Source organism: Haliotis asinina, chromosome 6 (genome assembly GCF_037392515.1).
Source record: "Haliotis asinina isolate JCU_RB_2024 chromosome 6, JCU_Hal_asi_v2, whole genome shotgun sequence".
Taxonomy (NCBI): domain Eukaryota; kingdom Metazoa; phylum Mollusca; class Gastropoda; order Lepetellida; family Haliotidae; genus Haliotis; species Haliotis asinina.
Window position 1 is genome coordinate 48,862,166 of NC_090285.1, and position 23,319 is coordinate 48,885,484.

The 23,319-nt window shown below is 38.3% G+C and overlaps 1 protein-coding gene across 33 annotated transcripts in view; it reads left to right on the forward strand.

Annotated features, from left to right (window-relative positions):
- The first annotated feature begins 9,340 nt into the window (after positions 1 to 9,340).
- The window catches only part of LOC137287240 (ensconsin-like), a 76,337-nt gene continuing 62,358 nt past the window's right edge, over positions 9,341 to 23,319 (forward strand). For 19 of the 33 annotated variants that reach the window (XM_067819434.1, XM_067819439.1, XM_067819435.1 and 16 more), the window contains exon 1: positions 21,081 to 21,523. In XM_067819434.1, coding sequence (XP_067675535.1) covers positions 21,412 to 21,523 — 112 coding nt within the window. In that variant the 5' untranslated portion in view covers positions 21,081 to 21,411. Of the gene's footprint in view, positions 9,420 to 21,080; positions 21,524 to 23,319 lie in introns of those variants that run through there. The other 14 variants (XM_067819438.1, XM_067819442.1, XM_067819445.1 and 11 more) reach the window with 1 other exon arrangement.

Below are 23,319 nucleotides of genomic sequence, written 5' to 3' on the forward strand. Positions count from 1 at the left end.
ACATTGCCGAGTACTGTGCTAAACAACAAACCAACTAACCAAATCTGATATTTATCAAGAGTACCAGATGAATTTTTCATCTTCATATTTACCTAAATATTTATTTATCATCATATCATATTATTGGATATTTATATAATATATATATAGCACAAATATCCATGCAACTTGTGCTTGCTCAAGGCGCTTGAATTAGTTCCCCTTGGTCAACCGATGTCAATCTCAACAAAGCATATTGTCAATCTCAACTCCCTGGGGCGTATACAACTCTTGCCACTAGGCGCACCGAGTTTAATGTGGGTCTGTCATCCTAACAGGTGGGTACAGCTCTTTGTCCAAGCTTACTGCACGTTCCTGTACCTGCAACTATTTGTTTGCACGTATTGTGTGGCCACCATCTGGACATCAATACAGGAGTGACCTTTTGGACAAGGTCAAAACAATGTCACTCGGTATTCAGTTTACATAAAACAGGAAATAAGCTAACTTTGTAGAATAGAAAAACATCGACGCTTGTTGTTTAGCACTTCACTCAGCAATATTCCGCTTTATGAGTTGTCTGTAAACAACCATGCGGTGATTGACTGCACGAGCATCAATTTGTGCAGCTAGGATGCAACAGCATGCATAGGCGACGTCCCCAATATTTCATATTTCAGTGCTTGACACCAGAAATGGACTTCACACATTGTACCCATGTGAGGAATCGAACTCGGGTCTTAGTCATCATGAGCGGACACCTTAGCCACTAGGCTAGCCCACGCCCACTATCATCAAGATTGATCCACTGATGTAAGCACGTTTGGTGTTTCACTGTCAAGAAACACATTTCAAACGCCACTTGGAGTTGCGCCCACAGATTAATCAGTGTTAAGAGGAGACGTGTTGTAATAACGTTTTAACTGATATCAGTTATTTGGTTATTTTCAGCTGCATATCTTGCATGGTCGATGCCATGCTGAAAGTTATATATGGACGTTCAGATACGTGTTCACATCGTCTTCTGTTACAGTAGATCCAGATAAGTGTCCGCAGACATTGACTAAATGAGTATAAGGTGTCGGTCGAGCGAACGCATAAACCTACTACACCAGCCCCCCAATTTGAAGGAATCCCGTCTATGGATCCGCTCTTGACGCATCACCCAATTCGTTTGGATACTGTCAGCAATACACGACTTCTTGTTGTAGAAACTGACGTCTCCTGTTGAAAAATACATATCTCCAAATCAAAATTAGTAAATAAAACACACAAGGACTTCACAGCATTTCTAAATGTCCAAACATTTACTCATCCAAACTTACTCAATCATTCTAAACTTGAGTTGTACTCAGTTTAATTTACTGTGAAGGGTCTGTGAGACAGGGTGTTTGACAGACGCGACTGATGACCAGTGGCAACTGATTCTGTCCGAAGGCCAGACACATCTACACTGGTCATGTAGCCTATGCATGTTTCTTCCCTTGTTTCAATCCATGCTTAGGCACGTTTAGTCGGCATCAGGTTGAATATGTGACCTTTTAGCCCGCTAGAATAATTAGGGTGACGGAGAAGGTGGAATCCGTTTATTTGTTGGGCAGCCAGCTTGATTCTCTATTTCGCGTGCCAGTTTGTTGATAATTTACATGATCAGCAGCAAGAGAATGGACTTTAGTTTAAAGTCCTGGGATCGAACCCACCTGTGACCAAAAACTTGGAGTCTGCCTTGTGAACAGACCCTTGTTACAACCCCTAGTGCACACACCACACCACACCACACCACACCACAAAAGAACTCGCGAACCCTTTGGGATATACGGAAGTCAGTTAGGGCCATGCTATGCTATTATTCAGCATCTTTCATTTTGAAAATTCAACTTGCTATCTTGTAAATTCAAAATTCCATCTTGAAAATTCAACTTAATGTCTTGAAAATTCAACTTAGTTTCTTGAAAATACAATATCCCAGATTGAAAATTCAACTTAGTTTCTTGAAAATACAATATCCCAGATTGAAAATTCAGCTTGCTAACATGCTGAGTAATAGCGTAGCGTGACCCTAATGGGCTTCCGTAGCTATGTGCCCCAGTCCACCCAGCTGTGAATGGGTACCTCTTAAGAATGGGAAAGCCACATTAAGTTGGTCTGTCTAGTGGCTGCATGGGTTGCGAGGGCCCCAGGGATTTGCGACTGACTCACAATGATCGAGGGAAAAACAAAACGCTTTGATCACGCACACGCACACGCACACGCACACGCACACATCCACACACGACAGTTACATAGAAATACGAAGTCAGAACTATTCCAACTATGAATCACCATCAAACAGTGATGACGCCATCGTGAAAAGATGATGGAATCTTGTCCCACCGGTGGCCACCGTCACAAATACATGCAAAGGCACGTAAAACCGTAAAGGAGTCTTCAAGTGTTGTTTGTGGGCTTACACGGTTGTTTCCCGTAAAGCGACGTGTTGCACTGTGCAGAGTAGGCTCCCTTGAGCGTGCCATGACCCAATGATTCCAGTTCGGGAACCCAGAACACGATGGGATTAGCCTACTAATTCCAAACACCAGGTTTTGAAACAACGTGATTCTCAACCATATACATCGATTTCCCAACAATTCCTACCATAGGCCAAAACCCTTTTAGTTAAAAACCAGCAGACCCTCAATCTGGAATCTACATACCGAATGGTTACCATGACGGTTACATACAAAAGTATGCTTACGCTATCCCCCGAAAATGATAAATCAGGACTGAATATAGCACAAATGTTGTTCATCTTTAGGGTCGTTGTGACCTAGATAACTTTAATATGAAACCATTGTATACTGGACAAAAATAGTTAGGGATATACGCAAATTTTGTAATTTTGAATAGTGATGTATCTATTCATTGAAACACTGATAAAATATCAATCATAAAACTTCCAGCATCCGTAACATATTTTGTCCAGTATATGTGCAAGAGCACTTGTACTTAATCTGCAGGTGATGTGGGATGTCCTTATATAGACATGTATTTAATATCTGTTGCGGCTGCAAATGATTGTAGAATAAAATCAATATGTACTGTTATTTCGTTAATGACTGTAAATATAAATCATTGTAGCGGAACTGTGGGAGTCACGTTTTCATTTAGTATTCTATAGCTTGGTTCACCTTCGTCAGTTTCACTCAGTATCGATGCATCCAAATTATGTACCGAGCTATAACTAGAATTTGTGTATTTGGAAGTTGAAGGTACCGAATGACACGTTTGGCAATATCAATTTCTTTCTGAAACAAAACCGGTTAAGCAAAAGTCACTCAATACACTTATTCGTAAGAAAGTATGTTGTACGATTGCAACTCGAAACGCTAGCAAATAGTGAGGACACCAGGTGTTTGCGCGAAGGTGGTCGAATCCTGTTCCACCTATGGCACGCCACAAACATATACAAAGGCGCGTGAAAACAACGTACAGGAGTTTTGTAATATTGTTGTGGAGTTTACGATGGTTGTGTCCCTTAAAGCGGCGTATTTCACTGTGCTTGCCATGATACTTCCCTTAAACGTACCATGATACAATGATTCCAGATTCGACCCCTTTGTCAGCACTATGTCCGTGCGATAACGCCGTACGCTTAAGGCGGCGGTGAGGTAGTCAAGTGATTAAAGTATTCGCTCGTCACGCCGAGGACCGGGTTCGATTCCCCACATGGATACAATATGTGGAACCCGTTGCTAGTGTTCCCCGCCATGATATATATGATGTTGTTAAACGTGGCATAAAGCCAAACTCACTCTCTCATGCGACTAAAAGGAGCTTCACTGTGTACATCCTTTCTACGTAACTTCATAATATGTTGACGTAAATAAATTACTGATTTTAATGAAGCGCTGTCTATGATCCTCCAAAACCATTAACTGGTTCGAACTGAGTCCATACCGTAAAAAACAAGTGAAGAAAGGGATTGAGAACTGGTCTCCTTGTTTTAAAAGGCACCTTACGGAATCGGGTTGTCAGGCTCTCTGGGCTAGTCAAGACGTCATGGTATACCAGCTGAGTAATGCTCATGTTGCCTACCACTGGATTGTCTGGTCCAGGCATATAGGTGCGACTTTGCGGGGTGGGGCGTTAAACAACAAGTACATTGATCGTTCGAAGTTGTTACGGTTCCCTTGCAAAACGTTCTTCCCAGCGTTATCACCCCATAGTCCTACTTCCCATGTATAATAGGCAGATATATATACAGGTTCCTGCACAGTACCTCTCAGTGGAAATATACGATGGACATTGTCAAAATGTTCGATAGCTGGTTGGTTTGTTGCTTAAAGCCGCACTCAGGAGTATTCCAGCTATATGGCTTCGGTCTGTAACAATCGAGTCCGGATCAGACATTCCAATGATCAACACCATCAAGGTCTGCTGCTACCTTTAAAATCTACAGACTCTGAATGAAATCTGCAGGTCCGTTTTGGTTAAAATCAAACGAATAAAACCAATGTAGACTACATCGTACACAGTTTCACGCTGTTTCTACAAAATCAAACGAAGCCTATGGCGCACACAGGAGTTTTTATTTGTTGGACTGGTGTTGGCATTCCTACGCCAAAGCGATGAAATACCAGGAGGTGAAAGTGTACGCCTTCGTAACATGATGGATCGTGGATGATTCCCGAATGTTAAAAAAGAAAAGAAGGGGAAACAATCAAGTTGACAATGACAATGACAATGACAATGACAATGGCAATGGCAATGACAATGACAATTTACTTCAGTGTGAAGGCCACATAGCCTAAAGTACATTAAATATACAAATAGTGGAGGGTTGTGCACTGCCAATATACTCAAATTGGCAAGTTTCGTTCAAATAGATACTTAAAGCTAGTATGTGTTCATAGTGAGTTGATGTTTAGCCCGTGATGGATTAGCATTATAATATGATGGAATAATTTTCTTGCGGCTTCCAGAATAATGACAAATAAGCAAAAAATGGTACTCATCCTCGATTTGCTGCAACTGGCACTTAGTGCATAATAACATTCTTTTATCAACAGTTGTATCAAACCTATACTGTTGAATATTTAACTTATGTGAAAGACAACGAAACTTACATAGGATTCTTCTCAAATCGTGTCTGTCAGCAAGTGTGGATATGTATTTCTCAGGAGGTAATAGTGATTTCAGTTCAGAATATGCCCCCAAAAAGTGAGAATTACTAATCTTAGAATGCCAATCTTGAAACTGGATATCTTCACAACGTTGTTGAAACAGCTTAATAAATTTGTCAGCGTGACCACAATCCTGGGCGACCCATACATATGAGAAACCAGTGTTCCAAAGTAATAATCTAACTTGTGACACCCAATTTATTTTCCCATTTTTGTCGTATGTCTTGAGCATCTCATAACAGGCTTCTGGATATCTTGTATGTTCAGGATGGTAAACTTGTATTTTCAAGTTGAAAAATATCTGACAGACAATTTACTGAATGTCATAAGGGTGTGCACATATTTGAAACTGCCGGACCGACACTGGGTCTAAAGCCCGTCGGTTATTCGAACGCTGATCCAATAGTGTTGCCCAGTCATGGCAATCATATCTTCATACAGTTATAGAGGCCGACTTTGAACCTTCAGTTGTCATGCAGCCATGGTGGCCAGTCATGCAGGCCCTATCTTGATACAGTTATGGCGCCCAATCAATGAGATGCTGCAATGAAGGTCAGACAGTGATGCTGTTGCATGAAAGGTCATAACGTGATGAAGTTGGTTGTCGTATGTTCCTGAAGACGATTTTAGGAGATTCTACGGGAAAACTTTCCCCATATTATTTGACCACTGTACTGCAATCAGTCTGACTAAACAGACACTGTTTCTAAATCAGAATGACATTGAAATACTATAAAATACATTTTATGGTTATTCTATCCGTGGCCTTTGGGACATTTTCACAAGTCCGTTGTTGTTACTGATCCTTTGAGATCGTTTCATTGAGTGGGAACAATCTTTCACATAAGTGTATATTTGGTTGATGGCACTCCCTGAAGCAGACGGTTGATCGTCAAACGTACACGTCTCATGAACCATCGCACAAACTTGTTTTAAGTCGTGTTGATGCGCTCGGTTCAAATGGCTCGACAACACAACCGTCATCGATAATGATAATTTTCCCTGTGTATATGTGACCTAGATTGCCAAGATTGTAAACGCAGTGGGTCAGATCGTAACTTGAAATTATTTATACTAATTGCTATTGCAAGCCTCTGTCCAAATGCACACAGCTAAAAGTTTGAACACATCGATATCGACATTTCAACCCCAAACCGGAAATATTTACGGATATGCTCGCCGTTGGTATTTGAAGATATCTTGAAATCGTTTTGAATATCCCTGTTTAAGAAATCTTTTATCCTTTTCGATATATCTCCAATTCAATTCAACATATCTTTAAAACAGCTTAAAGGTATTTTTTCAGTGGTGTTATAAAACAAGTTTCACATGTTGGCAAAATAGGCGCTAGAAGCAATCGTCTGCTGGTGGTAACAAAGAACTTTTCTGATGTAACTACGAGATACCTCGTTGTGGCGAATTCTGTCACAGTTGATAACACGCGTATATATGTATACTGAATTCAATTCGCGATAGCATGATTTTTATTCAATATATCTTTACAAAAAAAGTTATCTCTAACTCAAGACAAGATATCTTTAAAACAATCTAAGATATCACTACAGCCTGTATGTACATGTACATCAGTCTGTTAAGTCCCAGAGATTACCACCCCTGTCTAATAATCTAGACTTTCATGGTATTTATTCACTCTGAAAAGAGCTATCGACCCTATAGTTTGATTCAGCAAATAGTCAGGTTTCCTGTAAATGACTCACGTTCGATTGTATCCTTCTACACAGGCGGTTTGACAGACTGATTCTAGGCATATACGCTGCCGACACATACATATACATATACGCTGCCGACACATGGCCGTGTGCACCGTTATTCCCAGAGGTGAAACTGTGATTCTGTAACCTCCATTGACAAATAAGATACAGCTTTCATTATTTGAATATATGGCGTATTCCTTGTTCAGTAATATTAATTCTTATCACATAAGATTTGATTAAGTATTAAGTTGAATATATACGTAAAAACGATTTACACACTGTCTACCTCAGTGAACAAACACAGACGCAAAATTAATGACCGTCCAATCAATGCGAGACGGTAAAATAGATTTAACCAATCAGACAACAGCTACTATTTAGGGATCGGAGGGACTTACAAAATAGTCAGGTCACTGACACCGATCTCAACACAAATAAAAATCCGCATATAACACTGTTATTTGACCTGCAGTATATGCGCGTTGGGGTTTATGTTGACATGGTTACCATTAGCTAATATTTCCGGAAAATGACATCCTTGAATATTGCCAAAAACACCATTTTAAGCCTTTACTGTTTACTCACCGTTGTCACTGTTGTACGTACGCCGTGTGCATCACTCAGAAACGAGCGTACGCTAAATAGCATTCGGAATCGTTCGGGTACGAACCTTTTCGAGATAAAAAAAACTTCAAAGGGTATGTGCGAATGTCCACTTTTTCGATTTGGTAAGCTGTGTTCTGATTGGTCAGTCTCAAAGGTTACTAGTTCATATGAATAAACTCGTATTCCAGCCAAGAGCACACCTTGGTTTAGTGCGAAGTCGTCTAGTTATATGCGGGACTAAAAAGTTGCCTAACGCGAGCTCCCATAAGGTTTTGTTAGACTCAATAGTGGAGTGTAACGAAAAGTACTGAGGATACGTTTACTTAGACTGATTGTATTACTAGACCATAAACCAGTGTCTTTGCACTGTCCCGAAAGGGCGCTGGTCAATGGTGCCGCGTGCTGTTCACGGCTAGAAATGCACACTGAATGATCATGGTCACGGTTAACGACTAATTTATTGCATAAAAGACAGGAACTGAGGGTGTCACTAACGTCCATAATGTATTTACTAGCTAGTTCTTCTAATGGTAGAACCTCTCAGGAGTCAAACCGCCAAACACGGCCACCCCCATCCAAGAACTGGACGAGTTCAACGGTGCTTAAGTTCAGTTGATTCGTGACCTGAGCACTACGCACAGGACCACTCGCCACCACCGCGACTCTGTTTTCTACACAAGCCTTTCTATCAAAATGCATTTGTTCACATACGCGATATTTGCACGATTTGGGGGACAGCAATTTGATTCATAATTCTCGTGTGAGTTATCTGCATGTTTGCAGTTGGTACCCCTACGTTAGTGGAAAGGTTCACGTTTGACATGACCATATATATAAGGAACATATATAGTGAGCGTTTAAGTGAGTTTAAACAGTTGAAGTATATATTTGAAGTATGTATAAGAATGAAACAAGTAATTCCTTGTTCGAAGGGGGGTTCAGAACAGGATCTCGACTCCATTCATTTAGAGTTTTAGAACTGAAAAAAAGGCTCAGCAGAAGTGAACATATTGTGTTTCGAGGACTGCGAGAGACTTGGTCGTTACGAATAATTGTACTCACATTCGCTATCATTTCCGCCTATTAGCTGGGTCTTAGAATTCCCAAATCCCAAAAGTTTTATTTATCGTGTGGTTCCTGTATTTATCGTGTAAATTAGGCCTTCAGCAACCAATGCTTGCCATAAAAGGCGACTATGCTTGTCGTAAGAGGCGACTAACGGGATCGGGTTGGCAGGCTCGCTGACTTGGCTGACACACGTGATCGCGGTTCCCAATTGGGTAGATCGATGCTCATGCTGTTGATCGCGTGATTGTCTGGTTCAGACTCGATTATTTACAGGCTGCCGCCATAAAGGTGGAATATTGCTGAGTGAGGCGTAAAACTAAACTCACTATTTATCTTGAAGAGAAAGAAAAGGGGAATAACCATTTTGGATCATAAGTCGTTACACGAACTAGAACCATGGGCTCATAATACGATACTTTTTTCGTTCGAAATCCATTGTGAACATTTTGACACCCTAAATATATTAACATCTGCCCTGTGTTGTTTTTTGTATTACGACGTACTTCAACACATAAACTAAGTGCTAATGGTTAGAGCCAAATACTATGGTGTTTTGTTGGACAAAGTACATAACAAACATCCAGTGGTAGATATGGGTGTCGGTTCAAATGTGACCTCTAGTGTAAATACACGGTGTGACTTGTTGTTTCGGTACAAATGTTCAACAAAATCGAATAAGTCAAAGCTTGTGTCATACACGCAAGCCAAATCCTCTTATATACTTTATAAGTAAGAGAAGTAGAAATATTTTCAGGTTTTGGCACGAATAAAATTCCAGAATTGCAGTAAGTGCGTGACTAATCGGCAACCACTTCCGGGAAGCACTGACGTCATGCATGCAAGTGAAATATGGCGGACACACTTGTCACTGCTGGCCTAAACCAAGCAGGTAAACGGTTTTGCCTAGTTTCTGCCCATCTGAGAATATATTGAACTTTGTAGAAATGAAATCACGACACCAAATATTCCTTCTCATGGGGCTTTCTACTTCAAATGTGCGTGTGATCTAGGCTACGTGCAAACTGACGCGGATACTCATATCTCCTGTGACCGCGAGGGTTGAGCTGTGACCCAGGTCCCACATCTGTCAACATCAACAAATCTGCTTTTTGAACCCTCTAGCTGTTTCGGTTGGTCACCTCTTGGTCCGTAGGAAGGCTATTTAATGTCCGATGGCATATCTCTACCTCCAAAATGAATATTCAATAAACCCGGGTCAGTGTGGACTAGATCCTTCCACTGCTGTGTCATGTACAGTCAGATGATCTGACTCAACCAGACAATAACAAACCTGTCTAAATATGTTGAATTTGTTCTAAGAGCCAAATTATGCGAATCCATACTCTGATCTAACTATTTACATTCCTCACACAGTCAAGAAATGTGAGTGCACCACGAATTTAGACCCATATTCAGTTAGCCCGTATTGATTTTTTAGAAAACACCTTGATTCTTATTTTGTGCTTTCTGCTATTTTGAAGGGTTTTTTTGTCATCTTTGTTTACAGTTAAAGTTTACAACCCACTTCATATCATAATATTAGCATGGGAGATCATAATCCAAAATCTTGATTTCCTATCTGGGATTTGTCATTTTGGAAATCAATTCTGAGTTTTCGGTGAAGGATAAATGCAATCTGGTCTCATCATGATTATTGTTAACAGCAGCTGTCCTTTGGATATTGTAACAGTTGGTCACAATCTTACTTGATGATTCAGTTTAAGGTATTGAATATGTGCTTAAAACATGAAACATGAAACTTATCAATGAAATACATTGCTGCATGTGACCATGCAAGTATTTAGATGCAGCATTAGCAGCCAGACACTGTCAACATAAGCTTTTAGGTTACATGTACAATGTCTTCATCATTGTCTATAACTCCTCAAGACATACTGTGTGATAGAGGTAATGGAAGTAAGTAATATTAATTCAAAATTTGTTATCAGTGATCTCATTGTTGTCATATTGGACCGTTTATATGTTAGACAATTCCTTTTCCTCTTTACTGTGTCAACAGATAGGTGCTTCTAAAATGTTAGGAGACAATTGACTTCATTTGATGTGAGATTTACTTTATAGTTCATGTAAGGGTTTTTTAGAAAAAAATAACCTTTAAAATCTAGGGATGCCATTATTTTAGGATATCAAGTAATTGTTAAATGTTTAATATCAATTGTATATTGACACCTGTTTATGAACATTAATACAACATTAGTAGTTTATTCCCACCAAGACATCCATGGTTGTTTACACCACTATGATTAAAAGGGACCAGAAAGAAAACATGCATTTCAAACAATTTAATTAATGGACCAGTTTAATCATATTTAACATTGAATGGCAGGTCCATAAAGTTGTTTTCGAACTGCACATGCCTATTCATTAATATTGTGACCAATGGATGTATTGATGTATTGTCATAATTCTGAGACAGTCTATCAGTATAAACAGTTTCAGTCAGTGATGCTTTAGCAAATTCATTTACCTGTATTAATATTTGTTTTCTGGCTACTGACACGTACGTGTGTTTTCCATGGTCACTAATAAAAAAGCTGATGCATTTTGCAAAGCATACTATATTTGATCATCAAAGAAAGATCGGTAAATCTCTGGAGGCTTATGCTACACATTTCATAGGCTAACTTTCAGTGTGTTTTGTCCATAAGATATTCTCATCCCTTCATGCTATATGACACAAGCAAAATAATCACTTGACATTGTATGTTATGTACATTTCTTGGTGGTGAAAATCCCTAAGAGTGTTCTACGTCTGTATACATGCACCATTGTGGTTCTTTTTGATGCAATGTTTAGTTACTGCACATCAGATCAGTATCAATATGTCAACTGAAATTTGTAGTTAAATTCTTACACAAACATTTTATAACTTGATCTCCACCAATCCACATATGTACAACATAATGCATGATATATATTAGCAATCTCATGCTATTGGGAACTAAATATATATTATAATAAAATGTATATTTAGTGTTTACTTGGTATACTAATGCTTAGCATTATCTTGTCTTGTTATTTGTTCAGTGTCCCTTGGAGTTCTTACTTACCTCACTAAATTACCTGTTTATTACCCCAGTGTGTAAATATACACTGGCTTTTGTCAACTAATGAGGCCAGGTTATGGGTACACAAGGAATATTGACCTTCTTGATTGGCCTGATTGAAGCTTATGGATATTTTTTTTATGTTATTTGTCTGTTAATTAGAGACAGGTTGTTAATGGGGAATCATTTCCATTTTAATGCATTGTGTATTGAAGGTGACATTAACTAATTAATGCTACTAGGCATAATTTGGTTTCAGCGCATAGTTGTATTTTACAGCTTTTTCTGAAATCATTTTAAAAGCTGTTTTGTTTATTAGGTTCTCTGCCATATTTGTTCTCAGATTTCCTCGGTAACATGATTTGTACGGTTTGGACAAATAATCTCATACCATTACCTGATAGCGAAAGCTCATCAGTGATATACATTTGGATTTTGTTTTGAATGGATGTTTAATTTTCTGTTTTAATCCACAGTTTTCGTGATCTTTTTGGGTTTTCCTTGTTGGAGTATTTGAGTGGTGGAAAATGTCAGCCTGGGTAATGGATTGCTTGTGGAAGAAAACAAATATTTAAACTTTTTGAGATTGGATTTCGTAAGGTTTATGGGAAGGGCAGTACTACATGAAAATAGTCATTAGGTTCCAGTTACCTGGCGAACCTTAAACTGTCTCATTTTCTGTGATAATTCTTGTTAATTATAATAAAACAAAGTCACATATGAAAATCTGGATGAAAATCTTGGTTTTGAAATTAGATGAAAAAAATGAAACGCATAGTTTGCATTTGTTCTAATCCTGAATGCTGTTGATATGTTGAGATCTTTCCAGAATCACAACAGAAAATTAATTCTGTCAAAATGCATAGAAATAAAAATAAAAATTCTTTCATACATTTGTGAATATTTATCAAAACAATGCCAAATTCCATGAATGTCAATTAGAACATTTCCACTAGCAGAAATTATGTTCAGAATGAACATAGAGAACTGTTCGGTAGAAGTTACTAGAACTACAAATGGCGACACTTTTCTTTGTGGACTGTTTGTTTGGTTCATTGATGCCTGTATGTGCTGTACTGAGGAATGTGACCCTGTGCAGACCGTCCTTCAGTTGTGTTTTTATGTTTACTGCTATAGTGTGTGGGTCTAATGGTACCCCCAGGCTCATGTGTAAGGATGGGTGTTGCCCAATAAGAACACTGGCGCTAATTTAAGGTTGGATAGACCCATGCACTTGAGGGTATACTTGGCTAGCTTAGTGAAAAGATGTTGTTCGTAATGCTTCATTGCAGATACTTTTTGTGTATTTTATTAATTCTTTGATGGGTTTGTGTCATACTGACATTGTAGTATTTGAGGACCCTTGTACTGCATTCTGTTGAATGTTTTATTTAATTTTTGGGGAGAAGTACTTTTGTTGGCTTTGATTTTATAAGAATTTCTATCTGGTAACAATCAATCATATCCCTGTTACCTTAATAAGTTATGTAATTGGTTTAAGAGAAAGTTGTTATAGGCTGAGAGTCCCTGAACTATATTATTTTCCCTCCTGAAAGCCCTTTATGTAATGCCAAATCCCTAAATTGGGCTAGTATACTTTTTCTGAATCTGCAACCTCACAGTAGATCCTTGTCAATTTATAGTGAGTAATTGGTTTTTAACAAAATTATGTATTTTGGAGACAAGTGTTAGTCGTCAAGTTGTTGCCACTAATTTAGGCCCTGTTTCAACCGGAATGCTGACTCATCTAAACACAGTGAATGATACACATAGTGTAGTGTTTGTTCAGGGCACTTAAGTAGGTCTTGTGCACACCCACTTGAACAAAGCATGGAGATCTGTGGTCATTATCTATGATGGGTGACACAATTGGCATTTTGGGAGGCCAACCAGAGTTTCACTGCTATTCTGATCTTTTAGGATGGATATTGACAAAACTGGATTTGTTATAATTATCATAAATTGTTTTACAAACGATAGATTCAGATCGTTATGTTGGTTTGTATTACAAGGGGGTAAGCACAGTAGTTGGAACAGTCAAACTCTCTGTGATGAGTGTTAACTTAGAGTAAGTTAGACCAACCCTACTTCTTGGTGTTTCATTTAATGTGCATACCCCATTGTAATGCAAACTAATAAAGTGATTTTGAAACTATTATCGTTTGTGAAACAACTTTTATCCTAAGTTGAATAAAATTCTGAGATTCAAATGTTCAGTTTGCAAGGTAAGATTGTGAGGATTCGCAATCTTAATTTCTCTGTATTCAGTACTGTATTATCCTCTGTAGTTAAACAGTTTTAGATTTAATTACTAGTTTTATATGGATATCTGTGATAAACCAGTGGTTTGACTATTCTTCGTCAACAGGGTTGTAGTATCTACTAGTCTTGATATGCAATGTGATTTTTAATTGTTCTCGCCATGATATGGCTGCAGTATGGCCATGATGATAAATATTAACTCACTCACTCTCTAATTCAGTTTACTTTTTTGTTTGAAGTGAAATTCATTGGTACGTTTTGACTGCAAACAGACTATTGTTTTAATTTATATTTTGAAGAGTTAATTAGCTTTCCTTCAAGGCTGTACTGATGGCAAAGTCCATGGACATACTATTCTGTCTTTTAAAATGGCAAGTCTGGATAAGCAAACAGTATGCCGGTCTGTTGTTTATTTTTAAGAGAAATTTTCATTTAAGCTGTTCATTATTACCTGAGAGACTTGCGCAGGTCTAGGAGTTAATTTGTCCAGATATTTATGTTTAAGGATATACCATAGCCAGGTCCATTATATTTGTATTGACTACCTGATTGGCTTATTTAAAAAAAATGTGAGCGTCTGTGGAGGGAATGTTTAGTGGTTCTATGTTCACTCACATCGTTTCAAAAAATTGTAACAGTTCTAAAGTGTGGTATGGTAGACTAAAAACTAGTCTCTGGAATGAACATATTTTACTGAAACGAGTTCATAATAAAAAAAATGATGTGATGAAATGGAGCCCTGAGACTTTCTTCATTTCCTGAACCTAATGGAATCTAGACTTGCCACACTTTCTAGACTTGCATGGGCTTTCTTGGATAAATTTGCTTCAGGGTCTGTACGGACTAGTGGTATGGTATCTCTATACAACTGAACCATAAAACCCTTGTTACACATGGATACATGTCGTTATAGAAGTGTAATATTTTGAAACAAGACTTTGAAAACCATTTACCTAACTTCTCCTGTCTTTGCAAAATAAAAGGTCCTTGGTGCTGATGTACAAGCTGATCTTAATGCAGTGGTGACTTTAACTCCCATACCTTAACATAGACTTAACACAGTCATAGTGCTAAGTTAAGTTTTGTACAACGGTACGTGAACCAGGGACAGTGTCTGTGAAAGTAAGGTAATCATTTACTCAGGGGTAGAAATGACCCATTGTTTGACATCCCAGTCCAGTTTGTTTTCTGTTGGGCATGCAAATTTGTATATGACGCTGACCCAGGGTACAGTTGACATTTCAATGTTAATTATGGTCTTTATTATAAAAATCAACAAGAAAATCAGTCAGTATATTGGAAAAGTTATCAGAGCAAGTGATTTTATATGTGCCACTGTTCTGCTGTATACTAGCAATTTTGAAGTTATTTCCACCCCTGTGACTGATTGGATTGATAAAGATTATTAAGTTTGGGCTAGCAGACAAACCAAGTTGACCCTTCAATGTTTTGAACGGAATCAAAATCGATATGCCAAATCTACCTTTACATTAATATTTTAGAATGTCCACTTATATATAGTATTTAACTACCCTAAGTAGTAGATTACCGTTTTTATGGCAGAAGTTAAGGTGACTGAAACAGTGCACAATTGGTAGACTGATCCAAGTCCACTATCATTAATATTCTAAAATGTCAAAAACTATTAAAATTTAGCCACCCTAACTTTATATTACTCATTGGTTCCCAATTGTGCAGATCGATGCTCATGCTGTTGATCATTGGATTGTCTGGTCCAGACTCGATTATTTACAGACTGCCACCATATGGCTGGAATATTGCCGAATGAGGCGTAAAACTAAACTGACTCACTAACTTTATATTACAGTTTGAAATGTAGTCAAAGTTACTGAAAAGTATGCAGTTGGTAGTCCAACTTATCAAAGTCCACCTTTACATTAATATTTTAAAATGTCCACAAATATATAGTATTTAACTGCCCAAAGTATTAGATTACCATGTCAAAAACAGAAGTTAAAGTGACCATAAAAGTGCAATTTGTAGTCCAACCAATGGATAACGATGTAAAGGTCAAGCCCTCCTGACCCACTCGCTGGTCCACAGTGAGCCTGTGAATGGAGTGAGAGTTGGCAAGCTCCCAGAGCCCCTGATGTAGAATGGTGTGATGTAATGGTGAGAGCTGACTCCCAGCTTACTGACACACATGAACTATTCCTGAAGACAGACAAGTCTTCCCTGCGTACTCTCCTGGCTGGATTCCTGGGGGGGAGGGGACAGGTGCGAGGGGTGATCGTGGCGTTACCTGGAGAGAGATAGAGAACGGAGATCAGATGCGGAGGATGGGATTGATTGAATTTTCTGGTCCTACCGATGATAGGATGAAGCCATTGATTAACTGATGAAAGACCTAGTCTTGTTGGCTGATTGCTTCTCGGGGCATTTGAAATAGTGATTTGTTTGACAGGCTTGTTGGTTAAACATGTTGAAGGCACTTCCTGAATTCTTGGAACTATTGGTGATACTAGATGCCCTGAACAGACAGAAGTCATGTTCTGTTGTTAGAAGTAAAGCATAGTTTTCATTACAGCAGGATAGTAAGCAAACATTTGTCTCGTGTTGAAGATTGGGACGTTTGATGTTATAATGTTGGCATGCACTGGGTGATTGTGTTGCAGCTACAAATGAATTTTTTTTAGTGATAGTGTTTTGAAACTTGTTATAAGGGATTGGTTGATATTCATAATGACAAGCCCTACTGTGACATTTATGGTGTTTAAAGAACATGGAAATATATATTTGGATGACAGTCAGCATCGAAGCAGATGGACATTCAGCTATCAGGTGGTGTAGAATTCTCTTGTCCCTTGCTGCATTTTGTTTTGTTTGCTCCACTCAGCATTATTCCAGCTACATGGCGGCAGTCTGTAAATAATCAGATCTGGACCAGACAAATCACTGATCAATTGCATGAGCATCGATATACGCAATTGGCATACAATGACCTGTCTCGACCAAGTCAGCAAGCCTTACCACAAATCCTGTCAGTCGCCTCTTGCTGCAAGCATGGATTTCTGATCACCAATTGGTACTTGTATCTTCATAGGCCCAATTAAGCATGAGAATCTGTGGGTCCTTGTCATAACCCTCATATGCAATGTTAAAGGAGCTGGGGCTTTCCTAGTTAATTTTACAACCCTGAACAATCTAGCCTTTCACTCTTCAGTCCAAGAACCTGCTTCATCTCCCTGTCAAAAATCTAATGCTCAATGTCTCACCATGTCAGTAATGATGTGACTTTGTACCACAATACCATAATACCAGAATACCACATTGTGTATAATGAACTACTGTCTAATATTCTGAAGTATATAATGAAATGTTGTCTGAATAGCCTGTAATATATAATGAAATGTTGTCTGAATAGCCTGTAGTATATAATGAAATGTTGTCTGAATAGCCTGTAGTGTATAATGAAGTGCTGTCAGAATACCCTGTAGTATATAATGAACCATTGTCTGAATACCCTGTAGTATATAATGAACTGGTGTCAGAATACCCTGTAGTGTATAATGAACCACTGTCAGAATACCCTGTAGTATATAATGAACCACTGTCAGAATACCTTGTAGTGTATAATGAACCACTGTCAGAATACCCTGTAGTATATAATGAACCACTGTCAGAATACCCTGTAGTATATAATGAACCACTGTCAGAATACCCTGTAGTGTATAATGAACCACTGTCAGAATACCCTATAGTATATAATGAACCACTGTCAGAATACCCTGTAGTGTATAATGAACCACTGTCTGAATAACCAGTATATAATGAACCACTGTCTGAATACCCTGTAGTATATAATGAACCACTGTCAGAATACCCTATAATGTATAATGAACCACTGTCAGAATACCCAATAGTGTATAATGAACCACTGTCAGAATACCCTGTAGTGTATAATGAACCACTGTCTGAATAACCTGTAGTATATAATGAACCACTGTCTGAATACCCTATAGTGTATAATGAACCACTGTCTGAATACCCTATAATGTATAATGAACCACTGTCAGAATACCCTGTAGTGTATAATGAACCACTGTCAGAATACCCTGTAGTATATAATGAATTTCTGTCTGAATACCCTATAGTGTATAATGAACCACTGTCAGAATACCCTATAGTGTATAATGAACCACTGTCAGAATACCCAATAGTGTATAATGAACCACTGTCAGAATACCCTGTAGTGTATAATGAACCATTGTCAGAATACCCTATAGTGTATAATGAATTGCTGTCTGAATACCCCATAGTGTATAATGAACCATTGTCAGAATACCCTATAGTGTATAATGAATTGCTGTCTGAATACCCTGTAGTGTATAATGAACTGGTGTCAGAATAGATCAGGATCTAGATTTTGTAATCTGTGTGAGCACTAAGATAGTCGCAAGTTATTGTTAATTTATGGCACTTATTACTATCTTAGCGCAAAAAGACCTTTGAAAATATAGGCCCAGGGTTTTACCGAGAAGTACCTCTACCTAGTCCAAATGAATTCAAGAAATGTAATGAAATAGTCAACTTACTGGACTGTCAGATTTGATAGCAGCTGTAAGGCAAGAGTCTTTATGCTTCTTGTCAAGAATGTTGTGCAGTGAATATTAGTGTACATTCTTTTGGATGCAAAATATGTTTCTTTTATCTAAACAAACGTGCATACTGGACACAAATTTCTGTGATGCAAACACAGACAGATGTAACATTGTCCATGCTTCAAATGGTTTCCGTCATTGTCCAGTTAGTTGAGGGTAATACAGATTACCTGTCTAAAGGTCATCCCTATGTAAGTTTCCGTATCTCTAATCAGTTGATGTTGTGATAAAACACAGCAATGCATGACATCATAGCTACAGCATCACCAGCACTCCCTATCCAGACCCAAATGAATCCAGGTATATTCTACCTGAAATCTATACACAGTAAACGATGCCGAGATAGCCCGGTGAACAACCAGTAAGTACAGGTATTCAGGTGTGGTTGGCTGCCCTCGCTGTTATAGTGTCCCAAGGTCTGCCGATAGCCTCGACACATTCCTCACTACGCTTCTCCTCAGCCTCAGGCTTGGTCAGATGGTATGTGAAGTGTATATAAGTCAAATATGTGTAAAAACTATATCTCACTGTATGCTAGTGTGTCAAGTTTACGACCTGAATGATAAAACTGGTGATAGGATCATCCTGTTGATGGTTCACTGGCTCAATCTACACCCAGCTACAGAATTGTTCTTTATCTATGTGGACATGCTTACAGGTCACTTGTCATGATGGGAAGTGGTATTTGTGCTGTAATGAGTTTTGTGATGCCACGATCTATATCTTCATCTTTGAACAGCGTTGTGTTAAGGTAAACCACCACACACTCACTTTATGTCCCATTTGATGTGTGAAATGCTTGAGATTCCGAAGTTCCAAATTATGAAGTGGTGAAGGATAATCATGATAATGGTATGACGACATCTGTGTTGTATTTGCAGGAAGAAATAGGGTTAGTGGGTTAGTTTGTGGACTAAGGTATTGTATGGAGGATATACTGGACAGGAGCAAGGACTGAGTGAACACTGACACTGATATCTTTATTGAAACAATGATTCTTTTTTTCCTCTAGTACAAAAACAGAATTACATTTCCCAACATAGTAATATTGATAATAACACTGTGTGACATTCCATAAGTTCTCTAAGAATAATCACAGGAATAGCAATTTTTCACTGATTTGCGGATTTCCTCCAATTTTATTTCAAACTGATTAATTCTATGTATTATTAACCTTGCCACCCTTCTCCAATGATGACACAATATTAACAATTTAGATATTAACCAGGAATATAAAGGTTTTTCTTAATTTCGGATTGAAACTCGTATTATAGCTGTCCTTGTTGAAACAAAACTCTGCAGCTGGGTTCTAAATTAATGTCCACTAGTCTGAGACTGGCAGAATTCAGGAAAGACTAATGCCTCATAGACTATTACCACTGTTCCATTAAATTGGTGGCAGCTCAGCAGCTGATAATTCTTGTGAGATAGGGGTCAAACTGTACCCTCTTAACATGATACAGTACCTTTTGCTGTACAAGACCTTCTACTCAGTCTGTTTTGGTTTGGTATTTGATTATACTAAATAACTTCTGTCTAGCGAAAAAATGTATAGATTTTGACAAAATAATTTGATTTCCATGACTTAAATGGTTAATAAAATAATGGTAGAAAAACTGAAAATACAACATTTTTTTATTGCATTATGGTATACTGAACCGAAAGCAAAATACCACGGTTCTACTAATACCGCAGTATACTGTGTCAACCCTTTTGTGAAACAGTAACTTGTTTTTTATCTCTGGCCAAAATTCATCTTTCATATTCACAAAGGACTATGCGGCTTTTGCAACAAGCCTAAGTCTGAGCCCAGTAATATTCTCTTTGGTCTTCTAATCTCAGCTTATAACAGTTCATAAGATAACACTAAGCCTGTTTATTGGAAATACTGTTTAAAGCCTTCGTAGACTGAAAGTTTTTTGGCACAGACAGTGGAGGTGTTGGTGAATGTGGAATTCTGTCCACCAACCTACCCCTTTCCATTTGTGTAACAATCATTTGAAAGCTACAAGCAAAAATATCAGTGTTGTTTCCCTATAATCAATCAATCTGTCCTACTCTACACATCTTTGTTTTCCTCCAACATGTGTATCCTGATGAAAGTAATTACATCTTCATTAAAATTGTATGGCAATAGGTTTGCACCTAGTTACATAGGATTCTTGTCAGGGTTAGATACTGAAGGTTGTGGCACGTTTACAAATCAAGATCATATTTCTAGTCGGATCAAACATCTCTGCAGGTAGGCTGTGTAGACTCATGAATGATTCACCGACTATAAAACCTTACCTTGTTAATTTCATTGCATCATGCAATAAACTGTCGTTCGACAGGTGTCTTTCGGTACCTCAGGATACAAGGCAGCATATGTTTTGGTCTACCATATCTGTCAGTGATGTCTAGCCAGGCAGTGCCGGAATCATTTTACTCCGTTTCTCAGTGTATACCCAGCTGTTTATGCCGAGTTGTCATTCCAATGCAGAACAGTCGTGTTTATTAATCATTAAAATAGCTCTTAGCCCTACGAGCTAGCTGGGGACTTGTGACAGAGACAATAGGTCCAAACAACAGCTGGCAGACTTTCGGTTGGTGAGTATCATGCGGACAGTTTCCGTTTTACTTTTATGGGCAGGGCAGTTTCTAACAATTACCATTTACCTAAAGCTCACAATACGTGGCTCAGGTGAGCGAAGCTTGCATCAATTTTATGTCTCGACTCGGGAGCGAAAATCCATATTCAGCCTCATGGACATATCGGGCAGTGAGAAAGTGACAATCATTTTGAAATAGCCAGGTGTTTGTGATATATGTTCCATGGTGGTGTCGCAGTGTTTACCAGGTGCTGTTGACGTGGATGTCGAACTGTTTGGTTGGATGGACACTCAGTGTGTATAATGCAGTTGACGTGTTGCCAGTAACTGACCACTAGATGACCATGGAAACTGAACAAATTGTTGACCCAGACAAGTCTTGGAGACGATCCACCAAAAGTCTGTTTAAGTCTATCAAGCATGCATTTGGAGTGTCTTCAAAGAAAAAGCGTGAGTTTAAAAAACGGAATGCGGGATGGAGTTCGGGGTATTTTATCTGTGTTGTTGATCTTGTTGAACTTCATGTTGCTTCAGTGCAGCTGCTATTTGTGGTTAACAGGTCTTCCAGAATTCCCATCTATCTTTCAAATTTATATTTGATTTTATTAGCTGGAGCATTTTCATTACTACTTTTTAATTTTTTGGTTGCGTTATTGTATGTTGGCCAATCCATGGTTATTCATCTGGGAGAGAAGAGCTGATAAGCCAACCATCACCATTCCCTCAGATCACATGATGTTGACTAGTTGAGGCTAAATTTAGAAACTTTGAATTGAGTCACAGTCTTTTATGTTACTTGTGTGGTAATGGTCCTTTATCATGTTTATGCATCTAAATAGAAAGACTGTTGCAAGAATTGATTAAGGGACAATTCATTATTCTCATATGCAGCATTTGGGAGCATTGTAGTAATAGACTGCTCACTGTTGCATGTTGATCACTTGGAGATGATTTTCTTGGTGCAGTAAATAATGTGAAGTGTCAGTATCGTGAATTAATTTGGTGGTTAACGAGCAAAAATGTTGTGTGTGATCTGTGGCATTAATTGAGCACACGTGTGTGTTTTATTGTATTAAATGAGAGGAAAACGTATGTGCTATAAGAAAAAACATTTTACTGAATCATTTTCATTGAAAGGAAGGTTTTGCACCTGTAGTATCTGTATTGAAGCAATATTGCATTAAGATGCATGAGAATGGGCTTGCTGATCAGCCTTCTTGAATGAGTATTTGGTGTGGTATTATTTCTTTATATTTTGGGGACAGTGGGGTAGCCTAGAGGTTAAGCTTCCGTTCACAGTGCTGCCGACCCAGGTTTGATTCCTAAGTACTTGACTAGGACTGCAGAAAGTTGTACAACTTCTCACATTAATGATGGATTACAATTGATAGCTAAATGATTTATTTATCACAGTTCCAGATATGTTTTTGACCATGTGGGTGTGATACCCATACTTTTGAAACTAAGTGAGTATTTCTAATTTTAAGCGGGTATCTATACTTTGAGATACCCATCATCTTTTTAAAACCAGAGTATTCATTTCAAATAAGTGTAACAAATGCAACATTGCTTAATTCAGAAATAAAATAAGGCAAAATCCACCCAGCACACTGCCAAATTACAGCTAACACAGCTTTATCCATGTGTGGTCCCCAAACTTTCAAAATCAGTTTAGCTTTAGACACCTTTTCAGTTTTAGAATATTTGTTACTGATAGGGCTAAATATACCATGTGCAGCCACTGCAGACTAACATTGAACTACTACGGCGCTAGTTCATAATCACTTTGAAAAAGGACATAAGACCTCAAGTAAAACATACTTCATTAAGAAAATGTAAATATTCATTCATATTGGGTTCTGGTGACCACAAATAACGTTTTGAATTCATGAAGGGCTAGGGTTCAATTCAACAAATATGTGAGTGTATTTTGCATTGTTGCATACTGGTAGTACGTAGTTCTACATAGGACTAGGTATTTGATTGGGCAGCTCAGCTGTGTAATTATATAATACATTTAGGTCAGAGAGTTGTTTTTAAGGAGGCATGTCATCATATGTGGAGTGTTCACTTTGAACAGTAGAGGACGTAACGTGTACGCGAGACGGTCTCCCGTTACGTGTACAAGTGACTACCTGAGAGGGGGTCACTCATACGCGTGACTGCCTGATCACAGACAGGGAAATTCTGCATGTCACACAAAAACGCGTCTAAAAGTGTTATTTATGAAAATAATTAAAGAAAAT